This window comes from Pleurodeles waltl, chromosome 11 (genome assembly GCF_031143425.1).
Source record: "Pleurodeles waltl isolate 20211129_DDA chromosome 11, aPleWal1.hap1.20221129, whole genome shotgun sequence".
NCBI classification, from domain to species: Eukaryota; Metazoa; Chordata; class Amphibia; order Caudata; family Salamandridae; genus Pleurodeles; species Pleurodeles waltl.
This window is the reverse complement of record NC_090450.1, coordinates 691,104,179-691,126,485: the sequence shown is the minus strand read 5'-3', so window position 1 is coordinate 691,126,485 and position 22,307 is coordinate 691,104,179. Positions and strand designations below refer to the sequence as shown.

The 22,307-nt window shown below is 44.9% G+C and overlaps 1 protein-coding gene across 7 annotated transcripts in view; it reads right to left on the bottom strand.

Annotated features, from left to right (window-relative positions):
• The window catches only part of DUSP11 (dual specificity phosphatase 11), a 117,169-nt gene that overhangs the window by 93,377 nt on the left and 1,485 nt on the right, over positions 1 to 22,307 (bottom strand). For all 7 annotated transcript variants that reach the window (XM_069214223.1, XM_069214221.1, XM_069214217.1 and 4 more), the window contains exon 2: positions 15,141 to 15,216. In XM_069214223.1, the coding sequence (XP_069070324.1) occupies positions 15,141 to 15,216 (76 nt within the window). The remainder of the gene's footprint in view (positions 1 to 15,140; positions 15,217 to 22,307) is intronic.

Below are 22,307 nucleotides of genomic sequence, written 5' to 3'. Positions count from 1 at the left end.
GACTGCCCCTGCTTCGAAAAGACAAGAAACTCCCGAGGACAGCGGACCTGCTCCAAGAAAGGCTGCAACTTTGTTTCCAGCAGCTTTAAAGAACCCTGCAAGCTCCCCGCAAAAGGCGTGAGACTTGCAACACTGCACCCGGCGACCCCGACTCGGCTGGTGGCGATCTAACACCTCAGGAGGGACCCCAGGACTACTCTAAGACTGTGAGTACAAAAACCTGTCCCCCCTGAGCCCCCACAGCGCCGCCTGCAGAGGGAATCCCGAGGCTTCCCCTGACCGCGACTCTTTGAACCTAAAGTCCCGACACCTGGGAGAGACCCTGCACCCGCAGCCCCCAGGCCCTGAAGGACCGGACTTTCATTGGAGGAGTGACCCCCAGGAGTCCCTCTCCCTTGCCCAAGTGGAGGTTTCCCCGAGGAACCCCCCCCTTGCCTGCCTGCAGCGCTGAAGAGATCCCTAGATCTCCCATTGACTTCCATTACAAACCCGACGCTTGTTTCGACACTGCACCCGGCCGCCCCCGCGCTGCTGAGGGTGAAATTTCTGTGTGGACTCGTGTCCCCCCCGGTGCCCTACAAAACCCCCCTGGTCTGCCCTCCGAAGACGCGGGTACTTACCTGCAAGCAGACCGGAACCGGGGCACCCCCTTCTCTCCATTCTAGCCTATGTGTTTTTGGGCACCACTTTGAACTCTGCACCTGACCGGCCCGGAGCTGCTGGTGTGGTGACTTTGGGGTTGCTCTGAACCCCCAACGGTGGGCTACCTTGGACCAAGAACTGAACCCTGTAAGTGTCTTACTTACCTGGTAAAACTAATCAAAACTTACCTCCCCTAGGAACTGTGAAAATTGCACTAAGTGTCCACTTTTAAAACAGCTATTTGTCAATAACTTGAAAAGTATACATGCAATTTTGATGATTTGAAGTTCCTAAAGTACTTACCTGCAATACCTTTCGAATGAGATATTATATGTAGAATTTGAACCTGTGGTTCTTAAAATAAACTAAGAAAAGATATTTTTCTATATAAAAACCTATTGGCTGGATTTGTCTCTGAGTGTGTGTACCTCATTTATTGTCTATGTGTATGTACAACAAATGCTTAACACTACTCCTTGGATAAGCCTACTGCTCGACCACACTACCACAAAATAGAGCATTAGTATTATCTATTTTTACCACTATTTTACCTCTAAGGGGAACCCTTGGACTCTGTGCATGCTATTCCTTACTTTGAAATAGCACATACAGAGCCAACTTCCTACATTGGTGGATCAGCGGTGGGGTACAAGACTTTGCATTTGCTGGACTACTCAGCCAATACCTGATCACACGACAAATTCCAAAATTGTCATTAGAAATTGATTTTTGCAATTTGAAAAGTTTTCTAAATTCTTAAAAGACCTGCTAGGGCCTTGTGTTAGATCCTGTTTAGCATTTCTTTTAGAGTTTAAAAGTTTGTAAAAGTTTGAATTAGATTCTAGAACCAGTTTTAGTTTCTTAAAAAGTATTCCAACTTTTAGAAGCATAATGTCTAGCACAGATGTGAATGTGGTGGAACTCGACACCACACCTTACCTCCATCTACAGATGAGAGAGCTAAGGTCACTCTGTAAACTAAAGAAAATAGCAATAGGCCCCAAACCTACCAAAGTACAGCTCCAGGAGCTTTTGGCAGAGTTTGAAAAGGCCAACCCCTCTGAGGATGGCAACTCAGAGGATGAAGATAGTGACTTGGAGGGAAATTCCCCCCCTCCAGTCCTACTTAGGGAGAGCAGGGCTTCTCAAGCCCTGACTCCACAAATAATAGTCAGAGATGCTGGTTCCCTCACAGGAGGGACCAACAACTCTGAAATCACTGAGGATAACTCCAGTGAAGAGGACATCCAGTTAGCCAGGATGGCCAAAAGATTGGCTTTGGAAAGACAGATCCTAGCCATAGAGAGGGAAAGACAAGAGATGGGCCTAGGACCCATCAATGGTGGCAGCAACTTAAATAGGGTCAGAGATTCTCCTGACATGTTGAAAATCCCTAAAGGGATTGTAACTAAATATGAAGATGGTGATGACATCACCAAATGGTTCACAGCTTTTGAGAGGGCTTGTGTAACCAGAAAAGTGAACAGATCTCACTGGGGTGCTCTCCTTTGGGAAATGTTCACAGGAAAGTGTAGGGATAGACTCCTCACACTCTCTGGACAAGATGCAGAATCTTATGACCTCATGAAGGGTACCCTGATTGAGGGCTTTGGATTCTCCACTGAGGAGTACAGGATTAGGTTCAGGGGGGCTCAAAAATCCTCGAGCCAGACCTGGGTTGACTTTGTTGACTACTCAGTGAAAACACTAGATGGTTGGATTCAAGGCAGTGGTGTAAGTAATTATGATGGGCTGTACAATTTATTTGTGAAAGAACACCTGTTAAGTAATTGTTTCAATGATAAACTGCATCAGCATCTGGTAGACCTAGGACCAATTTCTCCCCAAGAATTGGGAAAGAAGGCGGACCATTGGGTCAAGACAAGGGTGTCCAAGACTTCAACAGGGGGTGACCAAAAGAAAGGGGTCACGAAGACTCCCCAGCAGAAGGGTGATGAGACAACCAAAACTAAAAATAGTAAAGAGTCTTCCACAGGCCCCCAAAAACCTGCACAGGAGGGTGGGCCCAGAGCCTCTTCACAAAACAATGGGTACAAGGGTAAAAACTTTGATCCCAAAAAGGCCTGGTGTCATAGCTGTAAACAGCATGGACACCAAACTGGAGACAAGGCCTGTCCCAAGAAAGGTTCCACTCCAAACTCCCATCCAGGTAACACTGGTATGGCTAGTCTCCAAGTGGGATCAACAGTGTGCCCAGAGCAAATCAGGGTCCACACTGAAGCTACTCTAGTTTCTGAGGGTGGGGTGGATTTAGCCACACTAGCTGTCTGGCCGCCTAACATGCAAAAATACAGACAGCAACTCTTAATTAATGGGACTAGAATAGAGGGCCTGAGGGATACAGGTGCCAGTGTCACCATGGTGACAGAGAAACTGGTTTCCCCTGGCCAATACCTGACTGGAAAAACTTACACAGTCACCAACGCTGACAATCAGAGAAAAGTACATCCCATGGCAATGGTTACTTTAGAATGGGGAGGGGTCAATGGCCTGAAGCAGGTGGTGGTCTCCTCAAATATCCCAGTGGACTGTCTGCTTGGAAATGACCTGGAGTCCTCAGCATGGGCTGAGGTAGAGCTAAAAACCCATGCAGCAATGCTGGGTATCCCTGAACTGGTGTGTGTGAAAACAAGAGCACAATGCAAGGCACAGGGTGAAAAAGTAGAGCTGGAGTCTGGAAAAATGGCCCAGCCTACCAAGAGAACAGGAAAGTCAGTTGGGAAACCAACTGCAACACAGCAAAAGAAAGGGAACCTCTCTTCTCAGGAAGAAGTTCTGCCCTCTGAGGGAACTGAGCCTTTGGAGCTTGAACCTTATCAGGTTGAGCTCTTAGGCCCAGGGGGACCCTCAAGGGAGGAGCTGTGTAAGGGACAAGAAACCTGTCCCTCTCTTGAAGGCCTTAGGCAGCAAGCTGCTGAAGAGTCCAAAGGCAAGAAAAATGGAACACATAGGGTCTATTGGGAAGATGGGCTCCTGTACACTGAGGCCAGAGACCCCAAACCTGGTGCCACTAGGAGAGTGGTAGTGCCTCAGCTGTTCAGAGAGTTCATCCTAACATTGGCCCATGACATTCCCCTTGCTGGACATTTGGGACAAACCAAGACGTGGGAGAGGTTAGTCAACCACTTCTACTGGCCCAATATGTCCAACATGGTTAAGGAGTTTTGCCTCTCCTGCCCCACCTGTCAAGCCAGTGGTAAGACAGGTGGGCATCCAAAGGCCCCCCTCATTCCACTTCCTGTGGTGGGGGTGCCCTTTGAAAGAGTGGGTGTGGACATAGTTGGTCCACTGGAACCTCCCACAGCCTCAGGAAATATGTATATCCTGGTAGTAGTGGATCATGCTACCAGGTATCCTGAAGCTATTCCCCTTAGGTCGACTACTGCCCCTGCAGTAGCCAAGGCCCTCATTGGTATCTTTACCAGAGTGGGTTTCCCTAAGGAGGTGGTGTCTGACAGAGGTACCAACTTCATGTCAGCATACCTAAAGCACATGTGGAATGAGTGTGGAGTGACTTATAAATTCACTACACCTTACCATCCACAAACTAATGGCTTAGTTGAGAGATTCAACAAGACATTAAAGGGCATGATCATGGGGCTCCCAGAAAAACTCAAAAGGAGATGGGATGTCCTCCTGCCATGTCTGCTTTTCGCTTACAGGGAGGTACCACAGAAGGGAGTAGGGTTCTCACCCTTTGAACTTCTGTTTGGTCATCCTGTAAGGGGACCACTTGCCCTTGTTAAAGAAGGCTGGGAGAGACCTCTCCATGAGCCTAAACAGGACATAGTGGACTATGTACTTGGCCTTCGCTCTAGAATGGCAGAGTACATGGAAAAGGCAACCAAAAACCTTGAGGCCAGCCAACAACTCCAGAAGTTTTGGTATGACCAAAAGGCTGCACTGGTTGAGTTCCAACCAGGGCAGAAAGTCTGGGTTCTGGAGCCTGTGGCTCCCAGGGCACTCCAGGACAAATGGAGTGGCCCTTACCCAGTGCTAGAGAGGAAGAGTCAGGTCACCTACCTGGTGGACCTGGGCACAAGCAGGAGCCCCAAGAGGGTGATCCATGTGAACCGCCTTAAGCTCTTCCATGACAGGGCTGATGTGAATCTGTTAATGGTAACAGATGAGGATCAGGAGGCAGAGAGTGAACCTCTCCCTGATCTTCTGTCATCAGACCCAAAAGATGGCACAGTAGATGGAGTGATCTACTCAGACACCCTCTCTGGCCAACAGCAGGCTGATTGTAGGAGAGTCCTACAACAGTTTCCTGAGCTTTTCTCCCTAACCCCTGGTCAGACACACCTGTGTACCCATGATGTGGACACAGGAGACAGCATGCCTGTCAAGAACAAAATCTTCAGACAGTCTGACCATGTTAAGGAAAGCATCAAGATGGAAGTCCACAAGATGCTGGAATTGGGAGTCATTGAGCGCTCTGACAGCCCCTGGGCTAGCCCAGTGGTCTTAGTCCCCAAACCTCACACCACAGATGGAAAGAAAGAGATGAGGTTTTGTGTGGACTACAGAGGGCTCAATTCTGTCACCAAGACAGATGCTCATCCAATTCCAAGAGCTGATGAGCTCATTGATAAATTAGGTGCTGCCAAATTTCTAAGTACCTTTGACTTGACAGCAGGGTACTGGCAAATAAAAATGGCACCTGGAGCAAAAGAAAAGACAGCATTCTCCACACCTGATGGGCATTATCAGTTTACTGTTATGCCCTTTGGTTTAAAGAATGCCCCGGCCACCTTCCAAAGGTTGGTGAATCAAGTCCTTGCTGGCTTGGAGTCCTTTAGCACAGCTTATCTTGATGATATTGCTGTCTTTAGCTCCACCTGGCAGGATCACCTGGTCCACCTGAGGAAGGTTTTGACGGCTCTGCAATCTGCAGGCCTCTCTATCAAGGCATCCAAATGCCAGATAGGGCAGGGAACTGTGGTTTACTTGGGACACCTTGTAGGTGGAGGCCAAGTTCAGCCACTCCAACCCAAGATCCAGACCATTCTGGACTGGGTAGCTCCAAAAACCCAGACTCAAGTCAGGGCATTCCTTGGCTTGACTGGGTACTACAGGAGGTTTGTGAAGGGATATGGATCCATTGTGACAGCCCTCACTGAGCTCACCTCCAAGAAAATGCCCAAGAAAGTGAACTGGACTGTGGACTGCCAACAGGCCTTTGACACCCTGAAACAAGCAATGTGCTCAGCACCAGTTCTCAAAGCTCCAGATTATTCTAAGCAGTTCATTGTGCAGACTGATGCCTCTGAACATGGGATAGGGGCAGTTTTGTCCCAAACAAATGATGATGGCCTTGACCAGCCTGTTGCTTTCATTAGCAGGAGGTTACTCCCCAGGGAGCAGCGTTGGAGTGCCATTGAGAGGGAGGCCTTTGCTGTGGTTTGGTCCCTGAAGAAGCTGAGACCATACCTCTTTGGGACTCACTTCCTAGTTCAAACTGACCACAGACCTCTCAAATGGCTGATGCAAATGAAAGGTGAAAATCCTAAACTGTTGAGGTGGTCCATCTCCCTACAGGGAATGGACTTTATAGTGGAACACAGACCTGGGACTGCCCATGCCAATGCAGATGGCCTTTCCAGGTTCTTCCACTTAGAAAATGAAGACTCTCTTGGGAAAGGTTAGTCTCATCCTCTTTCGTTTGGGGGGGGGTTGTGTAAGGAAATGCCTCCTTGGCATGGTTGCCCCCTGACTTTTTGCCTTTGCTGATGCTATGTTTACAATTGAAAGTGTGCTGAGGCCTGCTAACCAGGCCCCAGCACCAGTGTTCTTTCCCTAACCTGTACTTTTGTATCCACAATTGGCAGACCCTGGCATCCAGATAAGTCCCTTGTAACTGGTACTTCTAGTACCAAGGGCCCTGATGCCAAGGAAGATCTCTAAGGGCTGCAGCATGTCTTATGCCACCCTGGAGACCTCTCACTCAGCACAGACACACTGCTTGCCAGCTTGTGTGTGCTAGTGAGGACCAAACGAGTAAGTCGACATGGCACTCCCCTCAGGGTGCCATGCCAGCCTCTCACTGCCTATGCAGTATAGGTAAGACACCCCTCTAGCAGGCCTTACAGCCCTAAGGCAGGGTGCACTATACCATAGGTGAGGGTACCAGTGCATGAGCATGGTACCCCTACAGTGTCTAAACAAAACCTTAGACATTGTAAGTGCAGGGTAGCCATAAGAGTATATGGTCTGGGAGTCTGTCAAACACGAACTCCACAACACCATAATGGCTACACTGAAAACTGGGAAGTTTGGTATCAAACTTCTCAGCACAATAAATGCACACTGATGCCAGTGTACATTTTATTGTAAAATACACCACAGAGGGCACCTTAGAGGTGCCCCCTGAAACTTAACCGACTGTCTGTGTAGGCTGACTAGTTCCAGCAGCCTGCCACACCAGAGACATGTTGCTGGCCCCATGGGGAGAGTGCCTTTGTCACTCTGAGGCCAGTAACAAAGCCTGCACTGGGTGGAGATGCTAACACCTCCCCCAGGCAGGAGCTGTGACACCTGGCGGTGAGCCTCAAAGGCTCACCCCTTTGTCACAGCCCAGCAGGGCACTCCAGCTTAGTGGAGTTGCCCGCCCCCTCCGGCCACGGCCCCCACTTTTGGCGGCAAGGCTGGAGGGAACAAAGAAAGCAACAAGGAGGAGTCACTGGCCAGTCAGGACAGCCCCTAAGGTGTCCTGAGCTGAGGTGACTCTGACTTTTAGAAATCCTCCATCTTGCAGATGGAGGATTCCCCCAATAGGGTTAGGATTGTGACCCCCTCCCCTTGGGAGGAGGCACAAAGAGGGTGTACCCACCCTCAGGGCTAGTAGCCATTGGCTACTAACCCCCCAGACCTAAACACGCCCTTAAATTTAGTATTTAAGGGCTACCCTGAACCCTAGAAAATTAGATTCCTGCAACTACAAGAAGAAGGACTGCCTAGCTGAAAAACCCCTGCAGAGGAAGACCAGAAGACGACAACTGCCTTGGCTCCAGAAACTCACCGGCCTGTCTCCTGCCTTCCAAAGATCCTGCTCCAGCGACGCCTTCCAAAGGGACCAGCGACCTCGACATCCTCTGAGGACTGCCCCTGCTTCGAAAAGACAAGAAACTCCCGAGGACAGCGGACCTGCTCCAAGAAAGGCTGCAACTTTGTTTCCAGCAGCTTTAAAGAACCCTGCAAGCTCCCCGCAAAAGGCGTGAGACTTGCAACACTGCACCCGGCGACCCCGACTCGGCTGGTGGCGATCTAACACCTCAGGAGGGACCCCAGGACTACTCTAAGACTGTGAGTACAAAAACCTGTCCCCCCTGAGCCCCCACAGCGCCGCCTGCAGAGGGAATCCCGAGGCTTCCCCTGACCGCGACTCTTTGAACCTAAAGTCCCGACACCTGGGAGAGACCCTGCACCCGCAGCCCCCAGGCCCTGAAGGACCGGACTTTCATTGGAGGAGTGACCCCCAGGAGTCCCTCTCCCTTGCCCAAGTGGAGGTTTCCCCGAGGAACCCCCCCCTTGCCTGCCTGCAGCGCTGAAGAGATCCCTAGATCTCCCATTGACTTCCATTACAAACCCGACGCTTGTTTCGACACTGCACCCGGCCGCCCCCGCGCTGCTGAGGGTGAAATTTCTGTGTGGACTCGTGTCCCCCCCGGTGCCCTACAAAACCCCCCTGGTCTGCCCTCCGAAGACGCGGGTACTTACCTGCAAGCAGACCGGAACCGGGGCACCCCCTTCTCTCCATTCTAGCCTATGTGTTTTTGGGCACCACTTTGAACTCTGCACCTGACCGGCCCGGAGCTGCTGGTGTGGTGACTTTGGGGTTGCTCTGAACCCCCAACGGTGGGCTACCTTGGACCAAGAACTGAACCCTGTAAGTGTCTTACTTACCTGGTAAAACTAATCAAAACTTACCTCCCCTAGGAACTGTGAAAATTGCACTAAGTGTCCACTTTTAAAACAGCTATTTGTCAATAACTTGAAAAGTATACATGCAATTTTGATGATTTGAAGTTCCTAAAGTACTTACCTGCAATACCTTTCGAATGAGATATTATATGTAGAATTTGAACCTGTGGTTCTTAAAATAAACTAAGAAAAGATATTTTTCTATATAAAAACCTATTGGCTGGATTTGTCTCTGAGTGTGTGTACCTCATTTATTGTCTATGTGTATGTACAACAAATGCTTAACACTACTCCTTGGATAAGCCTACTGCTCGACCACACTACCACAAAATAGAGCATTAGTATTATCTATTTTTACCACTATTTTACCTCTAAGGGGAACCCTTGGACTCTGTGCATGCTATTCCTTACTTTGAAATAGCACATACAGAGCCAACTTCCTACAAAGAGCAAGTATTTTAGGACACTCTAGTGAACTGGTGTTGCTACAATTACAGACCCAATATAATTTTACGATCACACCAGAGAAAGTCAGAGCTCACATATTAGAATGCATTTAAAGAAACACATCTTGTTTTTCTACTGTATTTCACACTAGTTTCTGGCGGTTCCCTAGAATTACTATTACTCATTTTAACTTGAACATAAACTACTAATTTCAATGTAGGAAACGCCCATTTTGCTGAGGCAGTGTGCAATGACAGAAAAACAGTCAGTGTAACAAATCATTCCATCTTGCCAGTCACGTGCTGAACTCTGGCCAGACACCAACAGTGTGGTGGCCTGAGCAAAGGGGCAATCAGAAAAGGTAGGAGATCAACTAAGTGAAGCCTCTACAAGTTGCTATGAACGGAAAAAGATAGGAGGGCTTAGTGGCCATGCTTGCAAGTCAAACTATGTAAATCAGATTGCATCAAAACAGGGTGTTAAAAAGGGAGTAACTTGTTCCTCACCTTAGAGTAGAGACCAAATCAGTACCTCCCCAAAGTGGAGGGTCGGGTTAGTGGACAAGCCAGATCTTGCTGCAAAACAGTACTGCATCATGAACGTATGCACAAATGCCCACATCGCACTCCCACAGATGTCATGCACAGGCACCCCTCGCATCAAATCAGTGGTGGCACCCTTGGCCTTGTGTCGAATATGTTCCCAAGCCTCCAAGGTGCTGCTTCTGTGCTAGTGCGTAGAGAAGCTTAATACAGAGGACTATCCACCTCAACAAAGTCCTCTTCATCACAGCCTCCCCTTATTTTTCCCCTCGAGAGAATCCAGCATTAAGTTGAATATCCACTCTCTGATCCATGGTACGATCTAACGTTTGGGGTGCTATCGATGGTGTCTATCCTCTTCTTTTGAGGGGTACATGGGAGGTCGTGCTGAAGTAGTAGCCTGATCGGTGGACAGATGCTCATGCTCTGGATTCCAGGTAGCTTACTCTCCTAGCCGAATCCGGGGATACCAGGATAACTTGGGCAAGGAGAGGCAGTGGCAGGAATCTATACAGGAGTCTCTTGTTGCATTCCATTTGAAATGCGTCTCCTAATGAGTATTCTTACAGAAACTCCAATGAACAAAGTCTTCAACAATGCATATGACTGCGGTGAAAAGAACTGGCCAGGGTTCACCTCACTGGTATAAGATGTCCTGCACCAGCTGAAGAATTAAACACCACTTGCAGTCCACCAGAAGATAGCTGCTCAATTCCTTCACTCCGGCTGTCACAGACCCTATAGGGTGGTTGGCAACCAGAAAATGACCTAGAACTCCAGCCACCACCAGAGGAGTTGAGACTCCTCCCACAAGACTCCAGCCCCAAACACCACCATGTTTGTTATGGTAGGGGAAAATTAATTCCCTGCTTCTTTTGCCTACCACTGCATTTTCTTGAGCTGTTAATTTTGAGAGCTGGATGGTATTGAAATGTTGGCCATGGGGCTGAGTACACTGGTGCTTCAAGTTCCATTATAGAGCTTGCATGTGTCACCTGGTATGATGGACAAGGAGTATGCACAAGGCTAAACGAGCAAGAACTCTCCCTCACCTGGTTAAGGGGGCAGCATGAAACATCAAAAATCACTGCCCAAGTGGACTTGAGATTTGGGGGGGTGGGGGGGGGGCTTAGGAAAGACTTAGGCTAGATTATGGTGTATCCCATTGATATCAAAAGTCCTGCTGTTGTCCAGACAAGGTGCATGACTAAGGCAGAGATCAATGCTGTCACTTTCATAAACACCCAAAGGGTGACAGTAAGGCTGAAAGGGACCACAGCAAAATAAAAATGGTCATGATATAAGGACATCATCCATTTGTTTGCACAGGCTCAGAACAGAGAAGATCTGGGTCACAGTGAGAATTCTGAATCTCCCCTTCCTTAGGAAGCTGTTGAGGGGACAGAGGTTCAAGAGAGACATGAGTAAGAGTAATGCTTGCTTTTCGATACGCTCGCTATGGTACCTTAAGTGAGCAAGAGGTGTACACCTTTTGTAGCAAGATGAACCTCTGAAATCTGGTCTAGTATGAGTGGGATACTGAGCGGGAGGAAAGAAAAGGCGGGGCACAATTTTGAAGAATGTCCAAGCCTCAGTCAAATGTGATGAATCGCCAAACAGGAAAAATTGCAGGAAAATGTTCAGGCAGTACATTAACTATAACAAAGCCTTGTTCGATAAGAAGGAACTTTGATCCAGGGACTCCAGACTGAGGGTCATACAGTAGCTCTAAACAGCTTTCATTTTTTAAGGCTGGAGGAAAAGCACATCCAGTCTTCAGAAAGGCTCATTTGTCTGCTCCAAGACAAGATAATATCCGATGTGCGAACACACAGCAGATGTCTTTACACTGAACACTTCTTTTGCGATTCAGAAAAGATGGGGGTGAAATCGATGCAGGAAAACACTGAAATATAATGTTCCCATATTTTCAGTTCTGCGTGTTGACAAATATAACTGCAGTTATCTTCTTCAATGGTGTAACTACCATTGGTGCTGCGCGCATTAGGATCAGATTCTAATCAGTAATGAAAATATATCATTAGTCTCCTAGTGTTTTTGAGTGCGTTTATTGTGTGTTTGTTCATGATGAACGAGGGTTTGGAATCCACTAACCATTCTTGTGAGTCTCACAGGACTGATTGTTTCATAATATGCACCTTACTCTGGTAATGCTCAGTTGGTTGCAGTCCACTGGGTTCTGTCTCATGTTTGCACATTGGCCAAGTCGAGTGCCAAAGATTCTAGAAAACTATTTTGCAGGCTGTGTTTTGGAGAGAAATCTACAAACTACTCACTATGACTGCTGTCAAGATCTCCATGGCCATGTCCCAAAAGGCGTAGGAGGAGCAGGCCAACAGGCAGACTTCATTTAAGGATGAAAATGCGGAACCTGCCTGAAGAAAACATAAGTTTGCCATAAGAATCCCTCCCTATCCATAGGGAAAAGAATACAGAATCACTTTATTGGTCAAGGCCTATACACGAAAGCCCTCAGGAGCAAGGTGCTTGGTGAGAAGGTTGAGGTCACCAAGCCCGGGTTTCTGATGCCTGACTAATAGGTAGCACTCAGTAATTGTGAGGGAATCATTCAACAGGAGCAGGAGCTCAGAAACTGCTGACCTGGGCTGCAGAATTTAAATTAACACAAGAGCAGCCCCCGCCATCTCAATGGTGGGCAGCTTTAATTTTAGCACCTCAACTGCTCTCCCAACCTCCAATGCGAACCTGAAGTCAGAACCCAAAAAATAAAATACAAATAATGGAGCCTCCACTGACAGTGGTGACATGATAAAGGCATTAGGTTAGAAAGGCTGCATGACAACCGGTCTTGCTTTAGTAATTTCTTATCGCAACATTGGTTGAGCTCATGTTGATATCGGTTCATTCAATACATGTGACATAAAATGCATTCCAAGGACAGAGCTTGAAGGCATGTTTCCAATTGTCATCACTACTGTTTTCAGGATGAGTCCAGAGTACCGTTGATTCTACCGATTTAAAACCACCTTTGGCACCATGTACCTTTGCAGTCTTCTATCCACCAAATACGGCCTAAGCATAAAATACATGCAGTCTCCTTTCTCACTTTCAACACGTCCAACTGCCTGTTGTCTTTGTACTCCAAGATCACCACCTATCTCCCTGTGCGGGGTTCTCTAACAGAGAAGCCTTAGCCTTCTCCCCCTATCACTAAACACAACCTTCCATGGCAACAGGTCACTGTTGTGCTTCCCTTATAACCTCTTCCAGGGCTCATAAATCATAAAAATTTTACTAGACCTGCAGGTCGAGTAACTTAAATAATCTACTCGACCTAACTGTAACGTACTTGACCCGTAAACAGGTCTCAAATTGTGTGATCCTAGGCAAATAGTTTACAGTCGCTTTTTTCTTCCTTCTCACATATGATTGCACCTTCAAATATGTGAGCTCAGCATTTCTACAGTACAAAAAAAAAAAAATGTGTTTGATTAAGTAGACTAAAGTTTGCTGTATGCATCACAAGAATCTAGCCCACATACCCATGACATTTGGCCCACATAACCTAGGACTTCTTTTTGTTTACTAATAACATTGCCATCAGGGCAGGAGTGTTTCTCAGTTTGTTTTAATATTCAATTTTAATAAATATTTTACTAAACCATGATGTGGTAACATATTGTCAACTACACACAGTAACTTTCCAAGAAATGCCTAAAAACCTCTCCACTAACTTGCAGCTTCACTGATAAAACTATACAGTGTATTAACAATCTTTGAAAATTGGGTTTCAGGAAACATATCCTTTGCACACCAACACACAAAGTATTCTGATTTGTTTTCATCCTATTAAAATATTTTTTTCCATCACACAGAAATATTTAAAAAAGGGCTTTCACAACTACTGAAATATATTTTGAAATGTTTGCTTAGTTGACTTCTTCACTTAAATGTTGTGTGTTAGGAAAAGCCCAACACTCTATATCCTTTTATTTTACATTCTAAGCAGCAGGTCACACTGTTCTCCTTATAAAGTCCCGGAACTCTGCAGTCAGAAGGCAAATTAATTGTAAGAAAAACTGTTTTGACCTCTGTCTGTGAACACAGAGCAAATGTGACATAAGAACAAGATTTAAAGGCATCTTTCATTTCCCCTTCCATTTCCAACTGAACAGAATACCTGTTCAGTGTCAACTCGCCAGAAGGGACGAGTAAGTACTAAAAATAGCTTGACCTGATCAAATAGGACTCGCCAGTGTGAGTGGTCGAGTGGATTTTTTTAGCCCTGCCTTCGTACACAAAGCTTGCATTGTGTCAATCACATTTCTCTTCAATCTAAGGCTAAATAACTATTATCTCTGTACACCTGTTGGTTAGCGGCCTATCGGTTCTCCCAAATAAGTGATATTTTCAGTGTCCATAACCAGGATCTCTTGCCTTCATCATGAAAAGAATATGCTTTCAAAGGGGTGAATGGTTATGGGTGTTTGTGCATGCATGTGGAGATGTGTGGTTTGCAGGTCGACTGGTGAACATTGGAGGCCATCAGGGTCCTATCATTGCATCTGAATTTGGCCCATATGGGTAAACTACTGAAGGAGTAAAGCATCATACCCTAATGTCTACGACAGAGGTGGCTGTTTGAACTAAACTTGTGTTATTTTCTTTACCCCATAAATTGCAAAACTGCCATCAAAAGTGCCAATTCATAGTCCCACATACTGACGCTGCAAAACAATTGAAGATGTTATGGGTGTTTGTAAGATGCACTACCACCCACAATGGTATATTGGCGCTGTGACACTAACATCAGACATTTCAACATTGACCTTGACAGAAAGACCCCACTAGTTTCGTTTTCTTTGTGTCTACTTTTCATCATCAAACAGGAATGACAGGAAAATCACAATCAGTGATACACTGAATATTGACCCTTTCTACCGCAGGTCTAAAGAGGGGGCACAGTGTTGAGGTGGTGGCAACTGCTTCCTAAGAGTTTTCTGTTGATGGCAAAACTGTAGATTCTGAGTCCCTGGAACATTCCCAGCAAATCCTACTTGGTCTTTTTGAAGCTTTTTTTTTTTTGGATACTCTTGGACCTTGTAGCTTTAAGAAAATCATGCATGTTGAACCTTTACACATTTTTTTTCTTGATTTGGCAAAATGAAGGGTACATCATAACGATGGTGTGCTGTCTATTGGCATCAAATAACGAAAACAAAAAAAGCCCCTCATAAAAAATGACTAAATGAAAGAGCATTCAAAAAATTGTCAAATGGCTTGAAGGAAAGATATTAGACTGAAATTAGCCAATGCTAAAATGCAGATGTTAACTGTTCCCAGAATGCCAGTGAAGACCTACAATTCAGGCTTAATATCCAGGTAAATCTTTCATGTCTCTTTTTAGGCAGTGGTTTGGTTCGCCTAATTTTATGAAGTAATGATGATCTTCTTTGGAGTCTTTGCTTACTGCACTTATAAGCAGTACAGTTCAATGACATTTTATGTTATTTCAAAACTGAAATTCAAATACAATGTGCTGTTAAGTATGCCAAGAGAGATTTAAACAAGAGTAAAACTTACTCCACTCAAAGGAACTTTAAATGCAATGAATCGGGTGCCTGACATCCGTATTCCAATTGGGATGTAATCAACCCACCTGCAAATTAAAAACACAAAACTTAGAATTGGGGACTAGTGAAAATATTTAATGTAAACAAATAACACTGCCAGTTCAATACATAAATCTTCATTTTTTTTTTATGCAATCATCACACTTATACTTTAAAAACATGTTACATGTACAATTCAGGTGTACTCCATCCGAGTTTAAAAATTGCCTTTCAAATTAGAATACTGTAGAAAAACATGAGTAATAGCTTCAATGCTCTGCATGGAACAGGCAGTCATCGAGAGGGGAACTGCATGCCTGTCATGACGTCAATCATTGAAAGTTAAAAAAAAAAAAATTAACAACCAGTGTTTCTTTACGGTACACAGAATGCTTTAGGAGAAAAGTTCACTTGAAATTAACGCAAACGCACAGATGGAGGTCTGCTGCCGCTTACAGGCCTTCTTACCTGTAATTCAGAAGTGAATAGCAGAATGCCTGCAGCCTAATTAATAGTCATTAGGCCAGATGTTTTGAGACCCTTTGCAAAGTAACTGATTAGTACATCAGTTGCATCGCAAAATGAAGCAGAGGTTGCAAACCGAGATTCATCACCAAGTACTGAAACTTACATGTACCAATTGTAATATAGCACATATACCAATCAAATAAAGAAATAAGTATTTGTCTGCACGTTCCTACCCCAAACTTGTATCCTTATGCCAGGCTCTGTGTGATAGAATGACAATGTATTGCCCAACAATTTCAAGCTGTAGTAAATTGCTTTTAATTGGTCCCTGCATACAATTTGGAATTTCTCTTAACATTTATGCAAAACTAGCAATATAGAGCATATATGTTTTTAGTAGCATTCCCCCAACAAGGAGCATGGATTCCCTCTCTTCCAATTTGTCCCCGTGACAATCAGTCTCATCAAAGCACTGCTCACTTTATGCTATTTTGCATGTCATATTCCACATGGCAATGCGCTTTTCAGCGCCTATTCCTGCAACTGCTAACACTAAAATGTATAAGATGGTATTAATCTATTTGAAACAATTAAGATCACCTGAAGTTTGTAGCGCTGTGGTAAATTTAGATAGTTTTTCTTCAAAAGTGAGGGAACGGTTTGGAGTTTCTACTTAAGGACTTGTAGCCGTAGGACTTTAAATGTATAAGGACATAGATATAAGCTGTATTGTTGCAAGGTTTTTAACCTTTAGAGAATACTTTTAGGATGTGTTATATTTCTTTGTTGACCACTCAATCAATTCAATTCAATTTCATTTCATGATTTGGAACTCTGAGGAGGTCCACACAAAAGTAAGAGCATACAAAAATGTTACACATAATAGAGACCATGAGAAAACAGTAAAAATAAATAAATAAATTTAAAAAAAACAGACCTGTACGATATCTTGAAAACAAATCATACTAAAACGTCAATGGGAAGGTTAAAATGTTTTAATCATTTGCCAAGTGAAAGGTTAGAACATATAAAGCGTGTTTTAGACAGACCTTTAATTGACTTAATGATAATGCAGATACCAAGCTTTGGTCCATAGCAAATTTTAAATTTCTAAAAAAGAAAAAAAAAATTACTTCAAAAACGTCCTTAAGAATGAAATATCTTAGGGAGTCACCTTCAGTTCTCAAAAGACCAGACGCCCACAGGACAACTCCCGCCAAACCTTGTGCAAAGGAGTTTTGGAACCCAAATTCCAGTCTTAAGGCTGCAGTCGATGCTGCAGTGTTACATGATATTTGTCTCCTTAATATCTGTCCTTCAACATCTTGCCACATCAATTAATTCCACTTTGTACAGTAAGGTGGATAGGATTTTAGCCTGATACATGGATAAAAGATGGGGGAAAATGTAGTCTACCTTCTGCATTATAAAAGAAGCCCAGCCCCTTGGCCTGAGATCGCACCTTACTGAAAATATGAGTGGTATCATTCAGAGTGCAACACATAATTACCCATCATCATCCGCATATAAAAGGCATTTGATTGGTATTTTTGATACACTAGTAAGTCCCTAGTAAAGTGAACTGTCTGCCCAGGGCCTGTAAATCAAGTGCTACTAGTGGGCCTGCTGCACTGATTGTGCCACCCACAGGAGTAACCCTGTAAACATGTCTCAGACCTGCCATTGCAGTGTCTGTGTTGCAGTCATAAACTGCCATTTCGATCGGGCAAGTGCACCCACTTGCCATGCCCAATACTTCCCTTTTACTGAATGTAAGTCACCCCTAAGTTAGGCCCAAGGAGCCCCATGGGTAGGTTGCAGTGTACTTAAAAAGGTAGGACAGAGACTGGTGTATTTTACATGTCCTGATAGTGAAATACTGCTACATTCAGTTTTCACTAACGCAGGACCCATCTCTCCTGTAGGATAACATGGGGATTGCCTTGAAATATATTTTAAATGTAATTTCTCATTGGGAGCAGATAGAGATATGGCATGTGGGGGCTCTGAACTCACAATTTAAAAATACATATTTTGGTGAAGTTGTTTTTTAAATTGTAAGTTTGAAAATGCCACTTTTAGAAAGTGGGCGTTTTCTTTCTTAACCATTCTGCGCCTATGCCTGTCTGCTGATTACACGTCTGGGTCAGCATGACAGTTTGGGTGTTTGCGAATTCATTCTAAACAGCCACACAAAGGGAGCCGAGGTGTGCCCTGCATATGCTGATGGCCCATCACCAGGTTGATGGGTTTTCCAGAGCTAGAGTGGTGGGCGGAGCTGACACTTGCACCTGAACAGGGCTATTCCTGTTCTCACACGAAGACGTTTTCAACCCCCCCGGAGTGTGTCTGTGGCCATGGCAGGGTATTGTGCACTACTCTCTTTGAAGTTTGCCTACTTCAAAGAAAGAAATGGGTACAAGTACTGGACCTCTGACACCACATAGCTAGAATCCCTTTGGACTGGGGACCTTCTGCCTGTTCCTTTGTGGTGCTGGCCTTCTGCTTCTGTCCTGGGATTGAAAGGACTGGAACTGACTTTCTACATCCTGCTTCCAAAGGTTCTCTAAGGGCTTGGACTGAGCGTGCCCCCTGTTAAAAGGTGTCAGGAACATCAAAGACTTCACTTGCCAACTTGTCGTAAGGAACAACTGCCTCACCGCATCACCTCCCCTGCACCCCCAGTTGGAGCTATTGTGTTTCTAAGTGCTATACCAAGATTTAAACTTTGAAAATGTGAATCTTTACTTGTGTATGCTGGATTTTTGTTGTTTTGGTCTTGTTTTACTTAAATAAATATTGGCTATTTTTCTAAACTGGTGTGGAGTACTTTTGTGGTGTTTTCACTGTGTTAATGGGTGTGTGCACAAATACTTTACAAATTGCCTCTGCGATAAGCCTGACTGCTTGAGCGAAGCTACCAAGGGGGCAAGCAGGGGTTATCTTAGCTGTGTGACTCCCTTACCCTGACTAGAGTGAGGGTCCCTACTTGGACAGAATGAAAACCACTGTCATCTAGAGACCCCACTTCTAACATCGCTGAAGAAGAGTGTGGTGCCAACAGCACTGCTAGGCCTCACTTGCCATCAAGAGCAACCATATTCGGAAAAAAGGCTCCAACAGCAGAACTTAACAGAGGTTTTTCTTTCATATGGGGTTCACTGCGATACACAAGTCAATCACAGATATGCAGCGGCGCAGCAACACCATGAGATGCAGCCAAATGCCCCCCACTTATTAGGCCCGTGGTGTCTCTGCTCTGTGCTCCTGCTCACTGTTAGCCAAACCTGTGATCGTTCCTGTACAGAGTTGTTCAGCTTTTTAAACCTTTTAGTAGTTCTCCATCTCAATCAGAGCAGCCAGGCCCGGTTAATAATCAAAAATGCCTGAGATACCTAAAGCGTAGTCGCAGCCACAACCAAGGAAACAAGGTGTCTCGAGGCAGTATTGTGGGGGGTCGAACTAAGTGATGAGAGTCTGAAATGCTTTGCTCTCCTCACTGTGTTAGAACACAGAGTGGAGCACAGTCCTACGTCAAGTGCGAGTGTGGACGGCTCTGGAAGCACAAACCACACCTGCCTAATACTGGCTGCCTCCGTGTGATTTGGAGGGGCAGCGGCGTATTGTCATGTACCCCCTGTTGCCTTACCGTGCTTTCCATTTTAACACTCCCCTGGAGCCAAAGGAGTAACTGCAGGAGTTGCGGGGGGAGGGGGCAATCTCAGCTGTCGTTTGGCCCCGCACAAGACAAGCGGCAACAGCTTGCTGCACGCTACTCTTCACTCGGAGGCCAGGGACAAGTTCAGGTGCCAGCATCTACTCTGTTACTCCTCGTGTCCTACTGTCTAAACGCAAAATACCAGAATCAAAATGCAAAAGCACACAGATTCGACATAAACTTAACTTGCAACAGCAAGAAAAGATTGTTGACCACTCTGTTAAAGAGTGAGGTTGAGAATGGCTATTAATTTTGCAATATGAATTTTTAACTCCGTTATTGAATTCTAAATGTTTTGTACTATGCGATGATTTGTTGATTTTATGTTGTGCTAAGTATTTATGGTGATTTTGCCCAATAACGCTGAAATGCCTGACACAAAGTGGAGAAATATGACAGTAGCAGACAGCTTGGGGGTTAAGTAGCTGTTGGGGGGCTTAGGGGTGGGGGCATCTGTGTGATATATTTTTGCATGCAGCGAGGAGCAAGAATGTTGCACTTCCTATGTTGGTAAAACCAAGTTGACTTCAAATCTCACAACGTGCCAAGCAAGAGACTTTCAGCCAACAGTGACTTTATGGTTCATGACATGTGGTGCTCTGGTAATTGTACTTTTACCTTTGGTATTAAGTTTTGAACTGCAAGTACAAGAAGGCAATGAACAAACCATGGCTCGCAAAAACACTAGGACAGAAGCACTACATAGAATCCAGTAACTAGCTGAGCACGTTTGCTGTTTTATGTGTTGGTCAGGCAGCGAAGACAGATTTTCGAAGGGGTATTTTATTCAACATTTTCTACAAACTCGAACTGGTTTAATCTGAAACAAACTCCTGCAATCCCATAAAAAAATAACACAAATGTGTGCAGACACCCAGCACCAGACGACAACACAATGAAACTACCACAAATGTATGGCAAACTCAGACCATGTGAAATCACTCTCTCGGTGAAAGAGCAGGAGACTCACAATTTTGAGGGGCCTGAATGCAAAACAAAGACCTTGTTCAGCAGAGCCCTCATTATATAAAATTGAGGCAAACTCCTGCTCTGCATGGATGTATACAAATAGCAGCTAAAACCGCAACACAGAAAAGTGCAGCAAAGCTCGTCACATATGCATGTCAAATTTATATTCAAGTTCTAGCTTCATCGCTGCTGTCTAGTGCCTCACCATCATGGTGCTACTTTTAGCCAGCTGTAGTTTCTTCGCTAACAGCAAATGCCCTGGCTACTTACCGGTAATCTTCGTTACTCTCAGTCCATCACGTCCTTGTCAAAGTCAATACTAATGAGGTGCCTGCTTCTTATGGAGAGCAACAAAGAAGGGGGAACCCAAAATGCAACCTCCGCCCATATTAGGTGACATAAAGGGGCTGCGACTCCCAGGCTCTTCCTGTACATAATAAAGCCACATCAAAGGACTCAGAGAGAGGTTGTTGGGTCAGATGTAATGACCCCTGCAGGGACGAAAGTGGCTACTGGTGCTGAAAATTGGCAGTAACTTACCCCTACATCACTCGTCCTTGTCCCAGTCATTACTAATGAGAAATTAAGTGTGAGGCACCCAAATGTAATGCAGATAAATGAATACTATAAACAACAATGCAAAGCAAATCATGATAATTCACGTTTGAGGATCCTCAAAAATCTCATGCACCAAAGCTACCTGGAACTCTGCCCAGGATGTATCTATCCCTCTTGTAGAGCTCCCTTGAACTGAGAGATTTTACAGCACAAGATTGACCTAAAACATTTTACACAGGACACCATTTTGGCAAATAAACCCCCTACCCACCCCATTCTTAGACTAAGAGTTTAAAGCGGATGGTCTTCATGAACCCTGAAAAACCTCCACAAATCTAGGAGAAATCCCCTGTCTAACAAACTCAACTTCCAAACCAATAGTCTAAGTTTTCGACAAAAAGACAGAACTAAAGGCTTGAGAAGAGATGGAGGAGGTAGACGCAAACAGTGCCCAGGGCTTTAACAAAGAAAAAGCATGATCTCTGCCGCCAAAGGCGGACCTCCATTACCCACTTTGCTTTCTCCTCCTGCAATTTGGAAAGACACTTCTGAATCAGAGGAAAAGGAGAAACGTCATAAAAAGCCCCAGAGGTTACTTCCACACCAGTGCATTCTGCAAGTTCCCTCCTCTGGACCTGTATTGAAGATATGCAAATCACGGTAAACTCTAAATTTTATATAGGGCATAACCAGAGCCATCATCTTTGAGGACACCTTAGTTGCTGATCTAATACCAAAGGGTAGAACCTTAAATTGCCAATGTTGATATCCTTCAGCAAATCTCAGGAACTTTGGATGGCACTCTACAATTGGAACCTGCAGATAAGCATCCGTGAGGTCCAAAGTTACAAGGAAATGATTGAGAAGAATCAACAGAATGATCCTCTGCAAGGTCTTTGTCTGTAATCAACTATTATGTAGGAAGGTATTCATATTCCTCAGATAAATTACCAAACGATAGCCCCTGGATGCCTTTAGCACTAGAAAAGCTATGGAGTAAACTACTACGCCTTCCTTTCTTTAGAGCCTTAACCATCACCCCTTTCCCCCAAAGACTGGGCTAATTACAATCTGGGAAAGAAAATGCGTTAACTTATTTTTGAAAGTACTAGCTCAAAAACAGCATGTAATGTTCTGTTGCTGCAACAACAACAACAACAAAAAAACAACAAAAAAAAAAAAAAAAAAAAGAAAAGAAGAAGAGGACTGGCTGAAAAGAGGACCACAAGTTAGCCTATAATGCCCAATGGAACGGCCACAAATTAGTATGGGTACTTAATAATAACATTAAAAAATAAATAAATAAAATACACTTCCAGAAACTGTATATTCACGCATCAGAGTTCAGTATACAAATGGGCCCCGTTGCTAACGCATGGGCGGAGATTGGAAAGGCTGGTCAGGGAGGTCAAGCTAGGAGAGGTT